At 35.5% G+C, this 20435-nt stretch overlaps 2 protein-coding genes across 3 annotated transcripts; both read right to left on the bottom strand.

Moving 5' to 3' along the window:
* Nucleotides 1-20: 20 nt before the first annotated feature.
* On the bottom strand, nucleotides 21-16555 carry APC6 (anaphase promoting complex 6). Of its 2 annotated transcripts, XR_015818611.1 has the most exons (17): nucleotides 16100-16555; nucleotides 15806-15940; nucleotides 14015-14088; nucleotides 13786-13825; nucleotides 13419-13464; nucleotides 13083-13162; nucleotides 12732-12904; nucleotides 12515-12640; nucleotides 12132-12206; nucleotides 11728-11853; nucleotides 11212-11281; nucleotides 6817-6899; nucleotides 6444-6557; nucleotides 1382-1481; nucleotides 759-794; nucleotides 349-532; nucleotides 21-168 (listed from the first exon to the last, which is right to left on the bottom strand). XR_015818611.1 is itself a non-coding variant. In XM_088218508.1 (16 exons), the coding sequence occupies exons 1-16, from the start codon at nucleotides 16343-16345 to the stop codon at nucleotides 428-430; spliced, it is 1629 nt and encodes a 542-aa protein (XP_088074634.1). In that variant the 5' UTR covers nucleotides 16346-16555; the 3' UTR covers nucleotides 203-427. The 2 variants fall into 2 exon arrangements, 1 of the variants encoding a protein (XP_088074634.1); XM_088218508.1 differs by lacking the exon at nucleotides 21-168 and having other exon boundaries at nucleotides 203-532.
* A 473-nt stretch (nucleotides 16556-17028) lies between these two features.
* RABA1B (RAB GTPase homolog A1B) lies at nucleotides 17029-20198 on the bottom strand. The gene is made up of 2 exons (XM_022039351.2): nucleotides 19832-20198; nucleotides 17029-17646 (listed from the first exon to the last, which is right to left on the bottom strand). Exons 1-2 carry the CDS (start codon nucleotides 20050-20052, stop codon nucleotides 17214-17216), a joined length of 654 nt encoding a protein of 217 aa, XP_021895043.1. The 5' UTR covers nucleotides 20053-20198; the 3' UTR covers nucleotides 17029-17213.
* Nucleotides 20199-20435: the final 237 nt, after the last annotated feature.

Here is a 20435-nt window from a genome sequence, read left to right as displayed (position 1 = left end):
ACCCAAGTTATCTCAAAATGTAAACAAATTCGTCCATAAATAAATCTATTATTCAATTCAATTTGAAATGAAATACAATTACCGAGGTAGTTGGCATTCAGCACGGTACAAATTTTGCTTCTGGAGCTAGTTATACAATTCCAGACTATGCATCCCTAGTTCAGATATCTGAAATAGCAGGAAAGAAGACAGTGACACAAAGTAGCTTCAAGACTTTTCTTTTTCAATTTATAAATAGTAAAAGGAAAAAAGAACAGTAGGAAATTTTGGAATGACAGATAAATATACACTAATTACGCCCAATTTCTCCATCTTCATAGAGGAAAACAAAAATTAGATAGAACCAACCTTTTAACGCGATGATAAACATGATATTACAATTACATTACAAGATGAATGCAAAGAATATTATCAGCATCAGAAACTTTTAGTGAAACTCAATTTTTGGATCTATCCCACGCCGGCATTCATCCATGAGAGCCACACTTAACATTTCAGTGCAAAACTGATCATCTGGTTTCAGCCATAATGCCTGCTCAGGAAAAACCCAAAAAGAAAAAAGTAATGGAACCACATTATTTATTTTTTAAAGAAAAAAAACGCATGACAAACTGAAAATCAACTGATCCACAAAATAAATTTTTTTTCTCACAACACAGAAAATCATATAAATACTCAATGTTTGTTATGCCAGTCAAAGACTGGAGGTTCATCAATGCTAAAACAAAGGGACTGCAGGCAAATTCTAACGCACTCACCTTATGATAATATGTAATTGCAGCAGTGAAGTGATCCTGCAAAATGGTGAAAAAGGCAAATGTGAACTTGAGCTTTTAAGTGCATGTGATCTTACACTCAGAGGAGGGGAAAGGAGAGTATGTGAACTTTGGCAATCCTCAAGAACCAGCATTAAAAATTTGTCATGAGCCTGTTATGTGAACTTTAGCAGCGTACTTCTATGCCACATACACGGTTATGAAGTGATAAACAACAATGTCTTATAACCCCAAGTGAGATAATCTCCTTAATCCTTCATAAGGACCCAATTTAGTTCCACACATAAAGCAGGTGGCACCCCCTTTCTTACGGAACCAGTTAATGAATAAATTGTTATGTAAAACCATCATGTATGAAGATATCAAGGAAATACTTGTCATACAAGGTTAACTACAAGAGACTATTCTTTTACATAGAAAGCGGAAACCAAATCAATGCTACTTTGGATGTTCTAATTAGGATCTTTTAATTAACAAGTCATCTCTAATATGAAAAGATGGGGCACATTCAACATGGACCTCAAACGGCAACATATTCTTCCTCTGGCCAAACTCAAAAATTGCTTAGTCAAAAGCAAAACTATATGAAAGAGAGTTTGATATACCTGCAAATGATATGTGTATGCAAGACCAGCATACGTACTCAAGCTTCTATTTGATAATGCAAGTGCTTTCTCATAACAAGAAATTGCTTCCCTGTACAGCCTAATACAGAAATCTCACATGATTAGTTGTATAGGATATTACTATCAATTTAATAAGTTCATAACACACCCAAATAAGAATCTACAAAAACCAACGGCACATATAAAAAGAGCAAAATATTTTATTCTATGGATAATAATACTTAATACAGAAAATGGAAATCAGCAAGCAACACTACAGAGGATGTAATTCCTATAAAGCAACAACCACAAGATACTGTGGTAGGAGCTCAAGCACCCCTTGGATCATAACCTAAACTTTGGCTCGGATTGGGATACTACATTTTGCTTTTTACTTCTCCAAGTCATTAGGCTTCCTCCAAAAAAGGAGCAGTCTATTATTTCTCTCGAACACAATTCCCTTTCTGAAGTACCTTTCAAGTAGAGGAGTATTCTATAGACAGCTTGCAAATGCACTTCTAAGCTTGTGCATAAATTGACTCACTACACTCAATGCATATAAAACGTCTAGTCTTTTACATGACAAATATATTAACTTTCCCAATAACATATGATACATTCAAATTCCTTGGGTAGTCATTGCTTGAGGATCTTCTCCTCTTTATATTTTCAGTAAGGCTGTGACTTTTCCTACCTCTGTATGCTTGATGAACAAGGTCTGATCTCAACTTTGTTTGTAGCCCATGGATAGCATTACTCTTAGCAAATCTTCCAAATCATACCTAGGGAGATTGTTTAAGTCCATACAGTGTCTTTTTGAGCTTGCATGCCATCGCGAGGAGAGGGGGGGGGGGGGGAGGATCCCCATCCAAATTTTCTCTTCCAATTCCTCATATAGAAAGGTATTCTTCATATTGAACTTATGCAAGTACCAATTAAAGCTAGCAACTCAAGATAGTAGGATATGTACCATACTTCACCTTTGCAACAGATGCAAAGTTCTCTTAATAGTTAATTCCATAAGTCTGCGTATATCTTTTAACAACTAATCTTGCATTATATCTCTTAAGTTCCATCAAACTTATATTTGATAATGACTACCCATCTGCATCCTATAGGTCTTTTTCCCTTAATAGATCCACCACCTCTCAAGTCTGATTTTTCTTAAATACCTATATTTTAACATCTATAACATTTTCATTTTTTATCTCAAAAAAAAAACATCTATAACATTTTCTCATTCCTCCCTGGTTAAAGCATCAGATAAATGTTTTGGAACGATACCATGTTCAGGCTCATAAGAAAGTTTTTGTGAGTTTGGGAATAGTTTTCAAATGATATAAAAGTTGAAATTGGATAGAGTGGATATTTTGTGCATTCCTTAGTCATTTTTCTGAGTACAATAGGTAAATCAGTACAAAAAAGACAGTGATTCTCATAGTTTATCTCACTTCTAGCAATCAGTTAAGATTCTTGAACCTGTTTTCAAACATAATTGGAGTTTCCTTCCTTCAATTCACCTAAACAAAATATGGGTCCTGTATAGACTGCAGGTCAGGCTTATCTAAGTACGATAGGTAAATCAGTATCAGAAAAATAGTGATTCTCAGTGTTTATCTCACTTCCAGAATCCGATTCGGATTCTTGAACTTATTTCAAAAAGTAATCAGAGCTTTTTCTTCTTGAATACACCTAGACAAAATGTTAGTCCTCTACATGTTGAGGATCAGGCTTATCTTGTGAGGGTCTTGAGAGGGTTTCAGTTCATTTCATGGATTCTAATTTTCTGGTAAAGTGATGGGCTTAAATAATGAAGGCAAATTGTCTGATGGCAAAGTGTATGAGGACAGGGGAGGAATGTCAGAAAATGAGCTCCTGAGTCTCCCTTATCTTTTAGTGTAGCCTCCCTCTGAAGATAAGGTTGGTTAAACAATGACTTGGTCTTAAAAAAAGTCACAGCAGCTAACACATAGAATTTCCTGGTGGATGGGTAGTAACACTTAATATCTTTTTCAAGTTGAGGAATCCCATGCAAAGACACCTGATTGCCCTAAGGTTAAGTTTCTCTCTGTGGCTGATGTATGTGAACATAAGGAATACACCCAAAGACACAAGGTATAAGGCTATTGGTGATGCGTACTTCTGGAAAGAAAGTAGCTTCCATTGGACTTCAGAATTCTAGTACTCTAAATAGAAACCGATTGACAAGATATGTGGCAATTAAACACAACTTCCCTCCAGTACTATTTAGGTACATAATTTTAAAATAAGAAGGCACATGGGCTAGTAAGCAAATGGTTGTTTCTCCGTTTTGAGACTCTATTTTGTTGTAGAATATATACACAGGAAAACTCATGAATAATTCCTTCTTTCTGAAATAAGGTGATTAACATTTGGTTAAAGTAATATCAAACATTATTAGTTCTAAAACATTTAATTGTCACCCCAAATTGGATTTTAATCATGATGAAACTGGGTAATATTATGACTGAGTTCAATTTTAGATTTCAATAGAAAAATCCAAATAAGCCAAGTATAGTCATCAATAAAGAAAATAAACCACTGTGCATCAGAAAGAATATTAGCGGGACCCCAAGCATCACTATGAATTAACTGAAAGGAAAAATAACTTCTTTTATTACTAGGAATAGAAGTTACACTAGTGTTTTACTAGTTCACATAAATTGCAGTGTAAATTTTTGTTACTATAATTAGAAAATAAAGAGGGAAAATGACCCTAAGAATGAAGAAAGAATGGTGCCCTAATCTCTTATGATACAACCATAGCTTGTCTAATGTAGTGGTAGAGAGAATGGTGTTTGGTACATCATGTGTATCCAAGAAGCATAACCCATCCTAAGTACACATCCAATCATCGTCCCCGAATTCAAATCTTGAAATTCACAAAGGGAATGAGAAAAGATCACTTTGCAATTAAATCACGAAATAATTCGTTTACTAATATAAACTTTGTACACAATTTGGATTCATGAACATCCCAAAGAGTGAGGTAGGCGTCAAGTCTTATAATGTCAATTTTTGCTACTATGGTTAATGAACCATAAGCAGTGACACACTCCTATTGCTGGAACATGGAGCGTAAGTCTCAAACAATTTAGGAGAGTTTATCATATGGTCAATAGCTCTTGAGTCCACTATCCATGAAATATCAAGAATTTGTTTGCGGCATCTAAATCATGAAAAATAGGAAATATTTCTGAATGTGCTATGAAACCTGTACCTTTAGGTTTTTCAAGTTGCTCAAATCACATTCGTAATCACCAGATTTATGTCTTGAAATCACAAGTCTCTATGTTCTTTTCCTCCTGAGCTACATATGTTTGTCCATGATTTTTCTTGTATCCCTAATCCTTATAAGATGTGGTCGGCTTCTCATGGAGCTTTCAACATTTTTCCTTGCTGTGCCTTGGTTTGTTGTAAAAGGTACACCAGAGCGTTTACCTGTTGTCTCCATTAGCAGTGGAGGTCTCACTATGATTTGGTTCCTTCTCTAATTGTCGAGGTTTGAAATTTTTACTTACCATGGTGGAACCTTCAATTGTGCAGGATTCAAGCATAACTACCCTTTTACTTTCCTCTCTGCTGATTAAAGATATTACTCCATTGAGAGGCGCTATCTCTTATTTCTCCAGAATCTAGACTCTTACCTGATCATATTTCTCTTTGAGCTCTAATTGCCTTACTGCAATTTGGTTCCTTCTCTAATTGTTGAGTTTTGGAATTTTTACTTACCATGGTGGAACCTTCAACTGTGCAGGATTCAAGCATAACTACCCTTTTACTTTCCTCTCTGTTGATTAAAGATATTATTCCATTGAGAGGAGCTATCTCTTATTTTCCAGAATCTAAACTCTTACCTAATCATATTTCTCATTGAGCTCTGCCATGGTAAACTCTATCCTTTTCAACAAATTTCTTCAAAGCGGTTGTGTCTTTACTACTTTCTATAGTGATACTATGATACTAATCAAGCTCCGGCCATATGTCTTTCAAAAGGTTTGAATACTCAGTCACTGTCTTGTTACCTTATTTAGTTGTACAAGTTTTAACAGTCAAATCATACATCTGTGCTGCATCTTTCCATTTAGAATGAATCTCCTGGATTGAATCCCAAATATCATTTGTTGTGGGCAGGCACATAATTGGCTTACTGATCTCTGGTGTCATAGAATTCCAGAGCCAAACCATAATCATATAATTTTCCTCATCCCAAGCATAAATAGTTGGATCTCCTAACTTTGGTCAAGTTTCTAAGAGGTGGCTAAGCTTTCCTCGACCCTTGAGAGTGGCTCAAATTAATTGTGACCAACTCAGATAATCCTTGCTATTGAAGCGATAGGCAACCTGAATTGGTTGAAATTGACTGCTATTTTGTAACAAGTTTCTCATTAGGAAGTTGGTGTCTATAAATTGAAACGTAACATCCAACATTCTTCAAGACATTTTAGGGCTTACCGGACTGATGGTGACTAGCTAGATAGATTCAAGCACTGTTGCAGAAAGCTATGCAACTGGTGGGGCAGAGGCTGGTGCAGCAGAGGGCAGGTGTTCAACTAGGTGGTGTGGCAGCCAGGAGCAACAGGGAGGGCTGGACAACACAGACAAATGGTAGAGATGCGCTTGGACAGAAATGCGCGAGACTGAAGGCCAGTTGGGGGATTTTGGCATCGGCGATGAAAGCTAGTTTGACTGCTGCTAGTGGCCGGCAGTTATCACTGGTGACTAATCTAGGGCGGCCAACTATGAAGGCTAGCCTTACCTCTTTAGGTATTTTTTTTTTCTATTTTGACAATGAAGGCCAATTATGGCTTGTGAAAGAGTTTTGGGTTTTTTCAATCTAGTGCTCTGATATCATGCAGAAGAATGAATTGTTGTGTATTTTATTCAATATCAGGGACCAATATCTACAAGTCCCTAGCAATCATACAAGGAAACCTTATAAAGGTTATGCAGGCTATATTAATAGTATGTAATTTACCCTACTTTCCATACAAAGACACTTCCCAACAGCACACAAATTAGCACACAAAACAGAACATACTTTAGCTTCCTGTATGAATGAGCAAGATTGACCACAGTTGGTTCCCACGTTTCACTTAAAGGGCAGGGGATGTGAGCTAATGTCATCTCAAACCACCGCACAGCTTTATCATACCTGAAATCAAGTGTCGAAAATTTTGGTCCAAAGTATCAAGGACGATCCATTTTGATATGACTCATTTTACAAGAGAGAAGGAAGTGCCAATTGTAAAATTTTGGAGCACAAATAGAACTTACTAAGTATTGAACAAGGCCTTACTTCTTATATTTCATAACATGCACCAATTTCATTATTTATGAAGTTAATAGATCAGCCTCTCAAGAGTACAATTAAGGAATGATTCAGATAGTGCAATGAGCGAAAATTTCCTTACTCTTTCATATTATATGCAACAACTCCAAGTTCATTATAAACAAGGGGGTCCGAAGGGCAGATAGTTTTCGCCTGCATGAAAAACTGAAAAAACAACCGGATCAAAATACTGAATAATTATCAGCACTGAGATTATTCAATATTATTAAGATAGTGAAAATGGTATGCCTAATACCCACACTGAGCTGTTTCTAGAGACAACACAGAATCCAGGAAGAAAAACATCACAGGAACTACCAAAAAAACACTGATACATTTGGTTAAAAAAGTTAACGTTATGGAACATAAACACAATAAAAATATGAGAAAGACTGAATGAAGATATTGTTCACTAATTCTCTTTCCAATTCAACCTAAGTAATTTCGTACCTTTTACTGAGCTAAGTAAATAGAGAAACCCATCACCACAAATTCAAAACAAAAGGTTGAACTAGTTTAAGGGAAATTTTCAACACAAAAGGTCGATACAATTCCCCTCCCTGTGATGTAACCTTATTCCAATTCAAAGCTTGTGGTTTCTTCTATTAAGTTTAATATCCTGTGATTTAGTTTTTTACCATTTCACATTAGATTACTAACTTTTAGGCTATTCTCTTGTAATCTTTCTTTTGTTTTTCCTCCTAGTTTGGGTTTATTTTGCCTTCAATTTCCACATGTTAATTGATTATAAGACCAAACACGTGCTAATATCCTCTAAAAACCTAATGTTTTTATGTAAAGTAACAAAAAACTAAAGCACATTTAGTGAACTGTTACAAATATATATATATATATATATATATATATATGGTTTGAACTGGAATAAGATTAAAGCACATGAGATAAATCTGTACTTTTCCCTTAGTTGAATTGTGAGTCAAATGTGAAATTAATAAATCAGTAATATGGGATGAAAAAAAAATCTTATTTATCAATAGACAAAAAGACAAATATATTTTTGTTATGCTCCTATGCAAATATGACATACATTTTAGAATGAGACTAGACTTCATTTTCCAGAATGGATCATGATTCTTTACAAAATAAACTGAAAATAAACAATGAACTGAGATCTCAAATTCAAATTCCATTTCCCCCTCCCTCCAGAAAGGAAATCATAACATACGCTAATCTTGTAACATTTCAAGATCAGTCACCAAACAAGTCATTGCAGAAACATCCATTTGAAGACTATGTAATGTCCTGAATTTTGGAGATATCAAATTGAGTCATTCAGCTCCAAATATGTCAGCAAAACGTAATGGATCAAGACTCTATTAGAGAAGTTTGTTCAGTTTTGTATTTCAATTCTGTTTTAGGCATGTTCAGTTTCCTCTAGAGTAGCTGTGCAATTTCCAGCTGTAGCTAAGAATGTATGAAATGAGTTCCTTTGTTGTGCGGGCAGTTAAAGAAAATGTAGTGGACCAGCTCACAAGGTTTGAATCTGGTTTCCAGTGCCTTCCAAACAAAAAATATAAGTAGAAATTCTTGGAGAGCCATGATGAGTGTCAAAATGGAGAGGCCTCCATTCATGGGTCATGTCCGGCTCGTGAGGTCAAAGTGATTTTTTGAAAATAAGAGTGTAGTATTAACGAGCACCAAGAGTGGGGTAATAGAAGAAGAGGAATTGGCGGGAGACTGGTAGGTGGAAACCATAGCAGAAGTCTGTGGATGAAAATTCTAGTGGGCTGCCAGGAATTTTTAGCATGCACAAAATGTTGTATCGGAAAAGGTGATAAAATAAGCTTCTGGGAAGATGAATGGGATGGAGACATTAAATTAAAAGACAGATTCCCAAGAATATATGAGATCATGCAAAAAAGGGACACCAAAGTTAAGCAGGCATATTTTGGGGATGGGGAATACAAATTCTGGGATGTGCAAGTTAAAAGAAATTTGAATGATCGAGAGATAGATGAGTTTCAACAATTAATCATTACGGTCTCTCAAGCAAAAATGGGTCAACATGAGGATTTTAAACAATGGATGCCAGAAAAAAGTGGGGTATTTACTGTAAAATTGTTTTACCAACAACTCGAAGCAGATACAAGGATAAAGGGGACAGATTTTCCACATAGGCAAATATGGAAGACGAAAGTACAGCGAAGAATGGGTTTTTTCGCATGGGAAGCTTGTAGAGAAGGTATATTAACCGTTGATATGTTAATGAGGAGGGGCAGATGCTTGCTTAATCGTTGTTTCATGTACAAAGCTAATGAGGAATCATGTAATCACTTACTGCTAGGGTTTCCACTGACTTACAAATTATATACAATGATTTATGGACTCTTCGGAATAAATTGACCAATTGCAGACTCCGTGAAACCTGAAATATGGGCATAGACGGGTTTGTGCAAAAAGAGAAATAATTTTATGATTATTCCATTATCGGTTTTATGGTAGTATGGAAGAGAGAAACTCAAGAGCTTTCGAGGGAATTGAAAAATATTTCAATTGTATTATGGATAGATGGATACAAACTTTTGATTTTCTATTGTTCGGTCATGATGTTTCTGATGTAGACGAATTTGGAATGGTGCTACATCATTTGATAGACATGTAAATGCTGTGTAATTGGGTGGTACCCTCTTGGTACCAATCTCTTAATACAACTTCTTTTACTTCAAAAAAAAAAATTAACGAGCACCAAGAGAGTGGAACCCGTATAACAAAACTCATGTCTATCAACATATAAATCAAGTCCCTTTAATCCTCACTGGTGTAAAGATGACGATCCTTTATCAAAAGACAGTCTAGAACCAAGTATTCTTACTCCTATCAAAAGACTATTTGATGCCTTCTATTTTTTAAAAAATAAAAAGTGTAAAGTGTGATATTAATATGGACACCAAAGGGGAGCCAATCCATGTACAAAAGTAGAAAAGCCCATCCGATGCCCTTGAAGACTCTTCTATTTCTTTCTTCTGATAAAACCCATAGTGTGATTAGCAGGATAATGCCTAAAAGTCTTGTTATATCTTTTATCCCCATGGATGCCGATCCAAGCCCATACTCCTCTTTCATCAAACCTGTCATGGCCAGTTTACCCCCATAAAATTATTAGCCAAAACCAAAAGCCAGTAGGAAACAGGAAATGAAGGAAGGATGCAATTGACCAAATCTGCAGCTCTCTTACAAAAGAGACAACCACTCATGATGATCTTCCTACTCTTGATCAAGTTGTCTACAGCAAGTATGCAACTTCTCATCACTTCCCACACAAAGAAGGCAACCTAGAAGATGCTTTGATTTTCCATATTAGCTTCCATGTGAGCTTTTCTAAGGTCCTTCAGTTTGTGGCCAAATGGGAATAGAAGGATTTGACCAAAAAGGTCTCCCTCAAGCTAAATTTCCATACCGGGTTCACCCGCAACTTCATAAAACCATTCCCATCGAGAGACATTGGGTTAAACTGGCATTCTCATTTACCTCCCAATCACTGAGGCTCCTTGCTAGGTCCACAGTCCAACCTCATTATCCCTTGGGAATGAGACAGAATCTGCCACAATCGCCTCTTTATTCCGGGCCAAAGAGAAAATCATTGGAAAACAGTGCTGTAACTTGTCTCCTTCCATGCATCTCAATGTGATGGTGCAACTTCCATTCATAAGGTATTATCATTTTCTAGGGTGCTGATGCAAGTGACTAGAAAGGAAGCAGAAGTGACAGGAAAAATTGGAGGCACAACAGTTGCACTTGTGATTTTTCAGACAGCGCTGACCAACAAAGACCCAAATCTAGGACCAAGCAGATACTAGAGATTGGGAATCAAGCAGAGATCAAGGATCCACACCCAGGCAAAGACTCTATAATATAATGGAAATTTTTGTTTTTAGTTAAGGTATTACTGAATTTTCAGTCAAAATGTTTATATTGTGACATTTCCATCAATTTAAGGTTGAAATGGCTGGTCTCTGAAGAAATAAAAATAGCACAAACTAGGAAATTCCTGGTCAATAAGCCATTATGATCACTAGCTCCCAAACTAGGGACCGGGACACAAAAACCAAGACCGACCCAAACTTATTGCTTGACCCAACCTTCATGTGTTTGTTATAACTAACATACCCAGAAAACTTGTTATCAAAAATTCATCATGCAATTCAGAATGACAATCTAGTAATTGAGATACAAGAGAGTAAAGTGGGTTCCCAAATCAAAATATTCGAAGATTCTGCACACAGAACCTTAAGATTTTCACACGCCTAATTCTATGTGTCACTAAGAAGACCAAAAAGATTATTCTACATCTCTAAACATCAAATGTAAACAACAAATTATAACAACACAGGAAAGATCAGCCCAGAAGATAGATCTGGTTTTAAGTGAAAGTAACTAACAACAATGAATTTTCTCTCCCCCCAGAAATTAGAGCCACAAATGAAAAATTATATCGATTTCAGATATAATGTGTCACCTGCTCAGCAAGCTTAAAGCTGTGAGTTCGCATGTACTCCATCCCAATGTACAAAGTTGGTAAATGGCACCTGGAATAAGAGAACATCAAGACACCTGTAAAAGGACAATTCATAAATAATAAGACTTTCAACTATACTTTATATAAAGAGTCGAAATACTAGGAGATCAGTACCACATCTATGAAATTAATCACAACACTTTGCTAACTTTGACAAAGAGATTAAGACAAAATTATATAGGAATTCAGAGCATCGACACAAGCAGACGCCTACAACATCTTAAACCATGGGGAAAAATAAAGGTGGATGGGAAGTAAGTAGATTGAAAAGTCCAGCAACATAATCAAATCAAGGAGGTATAGATAAAGAAATTCACAACCAAAAAGAAAGAAACGGGAAAAAATATCCAGTAAGAAGTTACAAATACAGAAGAAAAGTACCATCATGTTCCTATATTGTGATCACTTTGCAGGAAGATTAAATAAATAAAATAGAATAACAATAATACAAATTACCCAGGAATTAACCGAGCAGCGGTACGATAAGCTGACATTGCCTGATCACCCTCGTCACGAGCGGCAAAAGCATTTCCATAACCTATCAAAGCAGGTGCAAATGCTCCATCTAGGCTAGTAGCTTTGCTGGTGTAGAAATAAAAGTTAAACAAAAAAATAATATCATGTTAATGCCAAATCAAGCCTATCAAATAAACATAATGTTTCATTGAAGGAGCACAGAATAAAAATTACATCCATAATTGGTTTGTAAAGAATTCCTGATTAACTAAACTCAACCACCTAATAATATACAATAAATATTTATTTGAAGAAACTAGTATAAAATAAATAAATAAACACATTTTGAAGGAAAATAGATGCAAAAGGAAGCTTCAGCACCTTCAGGACTTCGAAATGTTTACCTGAAATAACGGCGTGCTTGATCATACTTCTTGATACAATAGTAGTAACAACCAACAGCAAACCATGATAAAGCCCTACAGATCAGATGTCCTAATAAGTAAATTCTAAATGCAAATATCAAAAAGTGCATCTCCAAAAACAATGTTTCAGGAACATAAGTTCCCATAAATTAAACTTGATATATCAGTCATTATTGTTGATGATCACTTTATGTTGAAACCATTTCTTCCTTACAACTACGACTGATTGATTATAAACAAAGCTTAAACTAAAATTCGATCTATGCATTATCTTCAACATAAAAGAATCAGAAGAAAGAATGTATGACATGCATGTTATCAAGGTCTATGAGAGTAAACATCAGACTCGTGTTTATTCTCACTTTTGAGGATAATCCTTCACCAAATTGCATGCCATAAGATAGAGCTCATTTGAATGGCCAAGCTCCATAGCTGCTGTTAAATGTACTAAGGTGCTTTTCAGATGGAAAGGATCTTTTTCAAGCAGTCTGCAAAAGAAAAACATAAAAATCCAGACAGATAAAGTACTGATCATAAAGTGTAGCTATGTTTTTGTATAAAATTTAGTTTTCAACTTACACAGAAGTTAACTCAAAGCACTTTTGATATTCGCCACACTGATGATAGTACTCTGCTTTGCAGGCCAAAATATCAGTGTTGTTTTTTAAAGTACAGATCAGGGATGAACTACTGCTACAGCTTTCTTTTTCAAGCTCCCTGAATTTAGTTTCTACAACATTTTCTTTATCAAACTGTATAAAAATAAAAAGAAAAGGAGCTGGTTATTATTATATTATATATAGTATGCAATAAGAGGTTGAAATTTATATGAACTGTCACCGAAACAAATGAATTCCCAAATAAGCAATATGGAATATCTTCAAAATCTCACATTTGGAATAATAGATTTCAAGTGCCATCCATGCATACCTTCTTAACTAAACATGAATAGAAAGAAGAGAGCCATCCATCTTCTGGACCAAATTGCAATGATGATAGTAGATTTGTTTCTGAAATGAAGAAGAAAGAAGACTTTAGATTCAGGCAGACTGCTTATTTGTGCAAGTCAGAAGCAAGCTTAAATGAAGTATGTGGATGAATGAAGGTGAAAAATAATAGAGCTTAGAATTTTTTCAAAATAGCAAATCAAGAATGACTTCGTGAATCCATTCTGACTATTTAACATTGAAAATAAATTTTTAATCAACATCATATGTAGATATTTGTAATAAAGCTCAGACAAAAATAGTTTGTGAGAGCTCATACCTTCCTCACTTGTAAGCATGTGATTCTCAATAAGGCACTCTAAAGCCTGAGAAACAAAGGCAATATGACTATGAATATTTTTTAATAAAATGTAAATCATGTCCTACATTGAGGAATTAATTTACCATATGTTGCCTAGAAATTAGCACAACTACTAACTAGAAGTTCTAGTCTTCAGAAAAGAATGAACGTTGAGTTTCATGGGAAACTGAAAATGCCAAAATAGTTACCAAAAATTTTGAATAATGGAAGTTATCCTTTTATAGGGAGTCAAGGATAGAGATCTAAAGAGTCTACAGCCTTAGTTATTATATGCACAATGAACATAAGGACAATGACAACAAACACAACAACAAGAGGCCAATACCTCATAACACAATGGATCAGCTTTGATAGCAGCTTTGTACCTGAAATCAAAACAATCATGTAGATCACTAAGAGCATTCAAAAATTTTTAATGTAATACAAAGTTCAATGCCTTAAAACAACTTAAAGAAACAAATATAATTCATTTCCTCTAGAGTGAGTAAGTAGCATTACATGAATAAGAAGAATAGTTAGAAACTATCATTAAGAAAAAATTGGCATATACTAACCATTGTCGAGCCAAGGCACGATTTTGCAGAGCTTCACATGCTTTGCCTCGTAGAAAGCATATTGCAGAAGAAATCTGTCACAAAGTAAAAAAGTCATATTGTTCCAACCTTTAAGCAAAAGGTAACATCTTTGAACCTTTATCTGGGCTAACTACAGATGCATGTCTTCCTTTTTCTCTCTTTCCCAGCTATATTAAGGATAATGATTCCATGTGATTAACAAAAACTAGGAAGCCAAGTGCTTTCCAGGTCCAAAGACAGCATATGAATTGCTTATTACGAAATGAATAGAACTAGCCTAACCTAAAAGAAAGCAGTCCATTTTACCAGAACAACACCCAGTACCATATCAATTTCAGGAAAAAATATGTAAGGTTCCCTACTTAAGGATCAGATTATGGGTCTAGAAATAGATAATTTAAAACAGGATTAAAGTTTTTTGCAACTTTCCTTTTTCTCTTTCCTATTGTGACAGAACTTAGTACTCCTTAGATACAATCCTAAGATCCCAGATTTTAGAAAAATAATAATAATAATAAGTGACTTTGTTGAACAAGTTCTACTTATCCATTTCTGAACTCCAAAGAGTTTCTATCATCAATTATCAAATTGACAGCCACTAAGCAGTTCTTCTACAGTTATATTAAGCTGAAAATAAAACTGAAATAAGCCACCCGATAAAACTGAACAGAAAGAAAACTAACAATTGCATATGACAAATAAAAGAAAAAGAAATTATACTTGTTCTGAAGAAGCCAATGAGAACAGTTTTCACCCTTTGACTTGGTAATTCTTCTTTTTCTCATGTGTAAAACACTTGTAAATCTTTCCATAAAGCTGTCACATGAGCTTACATGTGTAAAACACTTGAGAAGCCTAGAACTTATGAGGTATTTGATGTTTGCCAAACATGTAAAAAATTTAAAAAATTGTTAGAGAGCTTATAAGTTCTTGTTGGCCAGCTTATAAAAGGAACCAGACACCCTTCTGCATAGGAAGGGACGAGGTCAACTTGTTTCCTTTTATCAAATTCCATACTTCTAGGCTCCTAGTGTTTAAGACATTTCACACATGTGTTCGGTTCAATATCAATAAGATGCTTGTTTAGGCAAGAGGAAACAGTCATGCACTCCTTGTATTACTATTTATCAGGAAAGAGAATTGAAGGTGCACACACTAAAGACACCGTTGATTCCAACTATTTGCTACACTAAGGATATTAAAAGTGCCAATCCTAGAAAACAGAGATAAGAATGCATTAGAAATAGAACAAGATTGGAACAGGGATAGTATTCTAATCTTGTTTTAGGACCAGTCGAGTAAAGTTTATCTTTATCTGTTAAAAATTATGTAGATTTATGACCCTTAGTTAGCCAAGTAGGAATCATAAAATTATTTACAAAGAATTCAAGGATGGAATTAAGGTGGTTCAATTGTAAATAAAACATGAATATGTACTTATATATGTGATCAAATACAACAACTCACTCTGGCTACTGGTGCCAATGTAGAGTAGGAACCAAATATAGCCTAAAAGGTATATCATAAGGATTGTATTTACACGTAGTTACATAATTACCTTGTTAGCTTACATCTTTTTTCACCTCTGTTCCTAAAAGTATCTCAAAAAGCTAACGTTAATTGCCTTATAAATCTTTGAAAAATTCATTAGGGTAGTCAATTAGGACGATTATAAGATTGTATTTTGAAGACCAAACTAAAGAAAGTAGTTATAAACAAATGCACCTGTAGAAACTTGCTAAAATGTAATAAACTAATAAATAAGCTTACATTGATCTCTCGATCCTCCCCATCTTTGTCCAAGTACATGACATTGCCATCTTTTGTATCATATACATTCCCATTCTCATCAACCTTAGCCTCACCAAGCATCAACATACACTGATCCCATTCCTTCAACTCTTCCTGGTGATGCACACAAAGAAAAGTTCACAATCACCAAAAACCCTAAACCCGAAAGCCCCAATTACATTACAAATAAAAAATAAAGGAAACAGATAGCTCATAAAATAAATGACATTAATAAAGCAGATTGAGGGAGAGTTGGAAAGGAAGATTAATTACGAGGCACTTGGCGGCGAGATAGCGAAAACGGAGGTCTCGGAGCACGATTTTCGAGGCATTGAGTAGGTGGAAAGCACGGCGGTAGTGGCGGCCAAGGAAGAGAGCCTGCGCCTGCATGTAGATGTCAGCCGGATCATTGGTCAGCGCCGCGACCTTGTCGGCGAAGAATATTGCCGAAGAGTACAGATGCTTGCTTACACAGTCTCTCACCACGCCACGGAGCCTCTCTACCTCCTCTTCTCTCATTTTTTAACTTCCTCTTCTTTTTAATTGAGAGCTGAGACTTGAGAGACTATGAACCAAAAGCAGAAAATAACCAGCGTAATCCTGGTGAGTTTGTTTGCCGAGGAAGTGGTTTTCTCTGTCTGGTTTTCCTGCGTTTTGAATGAAAAGGGTTTTCCGCTTCTGAGCGACGGAAAAAGTCGACGAGTGAGTCAGTGACCGAGTGAGTGGAAATGAGCGGGAGTTCGATTTTTTTTTTTTTTTTTAATTTTCGATTTCTTGTGGGCTTTTGGCCCATAAGCTACTTCAAACCGCAAAGAGTTTTGGGTTAATTTTTATAAATTATTTAAAGCATATTTTTTAAATGTAGTTGTTCTTTGTTATAGATTTAATTATTTGAACCCCAATCCTCAACTGCAAACCCGAATCCAAATTCCCAAATTCAAATCTGAATCCAAATACCCAATTTTGAATCTGAATCCAAATCCCAAATTCAAATCCAAACCTCAATCTCCAAATCCAAATTCTCGAACTCAAGTCCTAATCATACCCCTCATTTTATTTTAAAATTACTTTATAATGAGTACTTGTTTCTAACCTACTGTAGTAAGAGGGAAAAAGAATCTCTCTTTCTGCTACTCTAAGTTTCCAAATGGAGAATGGGACCTGAAAATCCAACTTGAGTTGCCTTTTGTGTTTCTAGGCAATTAGGGTTATGAATTTTCTCACATAACTCCATTGTAAAGAATTTAAAGCATTCATGGTTTGATACAGTAAGTTCAATGAACTAAGAAAATTTCACTTCTCTAGCTTGTATCCCTGCAATATTACAATAAAACTCAACTTATAGATATGGAAACTACGAATTTGTTTAATTTGTTTCCCGATGCCTTTAGGTTGAGCAGCAGCCAATTTTCTTCAGGGCCGACACATCATTTTTGACATCTATTGTCTCTCCCTTTGCAGGGACAGATGATCCTCCATTTTCTCCTACTTCAACTGCTTTCCGACTCACAGTATGGTAAATCTGAGTTAGAACTTCAGCAAATGCATTTTCCACATTTGTCGCCTCCAGTGCTGAAGTTTCCATGAAGTAGAGTGACTCTCTTTCGGCAAAAGACTTCCCATCTTCTGTTGTCACTGCAACAAGATGACGAAGATCTGATTTGTTTCCAACAAGCATCACAACAATGCTAGGATCCGTGTGGTTTTTCAATTCTTTTAGCCATCTCTCAACATTTTCAAATGTTGAATGACGGGTAACATCATACACAAGCAGTGCTCCTGCTGCTCCACGGTAATAAGCACTGGTGATGGCCCGGTATCTGTGAAGGAAGAGAGCAATAAAGTTGAGTATTTGATATGTGTTATCACAGCATTGCAGAATCTAAGGTCATTAGACAAAAGTATGATGTGAGCTCTTATCTATAACTTATGCAAGTACTTCTCAACATTTCTTCTATTATAAAGTGATTCATGAAAGCAATTCAACAGGCAGAATCCAACATATTATCAAGGTCCTCGCGAGAAGACTTCCTATTACGAAACAAGTTAGCATTAACATGCCAGAAAACACAAACCTCCGAATGCTATAGTTTCTCTGGTATTTTTTCTCCCGTTTCCAGGTTAATGGTTTGCAAGAAAGGGCACACCATGGAAATTGACCAGAACAAGCCTAGTTCCAATAGTGAGGATTTGCACCATAAACCCTGCATAGGCGGTGCAAGCCCAAAAGCCTACAGAAGAAGAGTCATAGAGCTCTTTGCAGGACTACTGAAAGCTTATAATAGGCTCACTTTTAATGGACATCAAAATCAGTTTCTCATATTTCACTATCTAATACTTTATCGACAGTAAGCACAGTAGTGGTCATCTGGGTTGCATAATTCCACCTAGTCAGGCATACAGACATGTCATTCAGATGTTAAAGAACATGTATTAATTGCTAAGTAAAGATAATCTGACAAGACAAGTGAAATATTATTTGAAACATGCATCTAAGCACACTCATCGTCATGTAGAACTTCAAATTTCAGAAGGGTATGGAACATCTCATGTTGATTTAGGTAATCGTATTGCAGAGTTATTTATAATTCCAACCACGGATTTTAGTATCAACTTTATTTACAAATCAGGAGAGGTAAAGGTCTGATAAAACATAGAAGGAAATCAAGTGATTTATTAGCAATAAACCCTCCTTGAAAATTAAAATGGATATCACTATAAAGAAAGTCATTCTGCATTACAATTTGTTCATTTCATATCCAGAAGCACAAACCTCAACATCTATCGGAAGGAGGACCAAAACATGCCTCCATAAGACTGTATTGAGGCAAAGATGGATGGATATTCAAGAATTTAGACGCAAAATTGTCAATTGGTCAAATCTAAGCATGGATCTACTCAGATAGTAGTTGGAGTCGCGGTCCTACTAGAGTTCCCTCATCTAATCTAGAGTTATGCCAAATCCACAATTAAATTTGCATTCAATGCTTCCATTTGGATCACAGCTTTGATGTGAAATGGGCATTTATGGAATACTTTGAACAAAATGATTATCAAATGCCTTCAATTGCTATAAGTACAGAACAGAAGCATAAGACAATTCCAACACAAAGTTGTACCTTTCGAAAATAACTTCAATGGTGTACTTCAAGGATAAGATATTAAGCAATTTAGTACTTAGGAAAATCATAAACAGAGCCAAAACAAAATAACTCCCAACAAGTAAAAGTTGCAAATTCATAACTTTTCCATACAATTCTCAAATATGTGTCCTGAAAAACAGAGCGTCTCACGACCCAAGATCCTAACAAGTAAACTAATATTAACATTCTATTTCCGTTACTTGCCGCATGCATATAACACAATATTCAGGGTAGAACCACAAAAAAAACCTTGTTGAAAAATGCAGCAGTAAAAAAAATAAAAAAACACAACACAGTGAAATTTCGAAACTTCTATCCAACAGTGCAAAACAATAATAGAGAGACATAAAATTTGTTTTTTTTTTTGTCACAGAAGTTGTCAAAATATAGAACAGCATAGCAAATTGAGAAACAATAGCTTTGTTTCCTAAGCTTCTGCTTTAATTGTCTGTTGTAGGTATTCTCATTTTTTTTCCCAGCTGCACCTATGTTTCAAAGATTAGGCCTTTAGTCCCCTTCGCCTCCCCCCACCCCGCCCTAACCAAAAGATCTGGCTTCATATAAATCCAAGTGCAATAGTCTTGCAAAGACAAGAGCAAGAAACAACAAAAAACAAAAAATTGGATCTACTAATAGTCTAGTACCCACAGAGTAAACTCACCCGGCAAACTCAACAAGATCCACAATCAAACTCCAAACAAAACCAAATATAAACAGGCTCAGAAAATAAAAGTTGATCTAGCAAATGGCAATCAAACAACCATATTACAGAAGCAAAGCATCAAAACTTGAAAGAAGATTTAAAAAAAAAAAAAAAAAAGCAGCGAGACAAGTAAAAGGTACAGTAGAAAATAGAAGGGACCTTTCTTGGCCAGCAGTATCCCAGATCTGAGCCTTTATGACTTTGCCGTCAACGTTGAGAGTGCGAGTAGCGAACTCAACGCCAATGGTGGACTTGGACTCGAGGTTGAACTCATTCTTAGTGAACCTGGAGAGCAGATTCGACTTACCAACACCCGAGTCCCCAATCAACACTACCTTGAAGAGGTAGTCGTAGTCATCTTCAGCTCTGTACCCTGCCATTTTAGAGAGAGAGAGAGGAAAAAAAAAGTTGCAGGTGCTTGAGAAGAGCGTGAAGTGAAGTGGGAAGCGTGAGAGTGATTTTTGAAAAAGCGCCAGAAGAAGTGTGAAAAGGAAAAGGTTCCGGTGAGAGACCTTCACCGTTTTACACTGAGCTGTCCTTTTTAATCACTTTTGTTTTCAAATAAATAAAATTTATAATTTATCATTATCCCTACTTTAAAAATCATAAATTAAAAGAAGAATTCTTAATTTTTAAAAATATTTATAAATATATATTTCTATTTTTAAAAGATAAATAAAAACATAAATTCGTACATAAAGTTTACGATTCCTTCTCCTTAAAAATTTAAAAGTTTCTATTTTATTACCCACGTATTTTTACT

This window comes from Carica papaya, chromosome 4 (assembly GCF_054855325.1).
Source record: "Carica papaya isolate Zhongbai chromosome 4, ASM5485532v1, whole genome shotgun sequence".
In the NCBI taxonomy this organism is placed as follows: Eukaryota; Viridiplantae; Streptophyta; class Magnoliopsida; order Brassicales; family Caricaceae; genus Carica; species Carica papaya.
The sequence above is the reverse complement of the archived record's forward strand: the minus strand, read 5'-3'. Positions and strand labels throughout refer to the sequence as shown.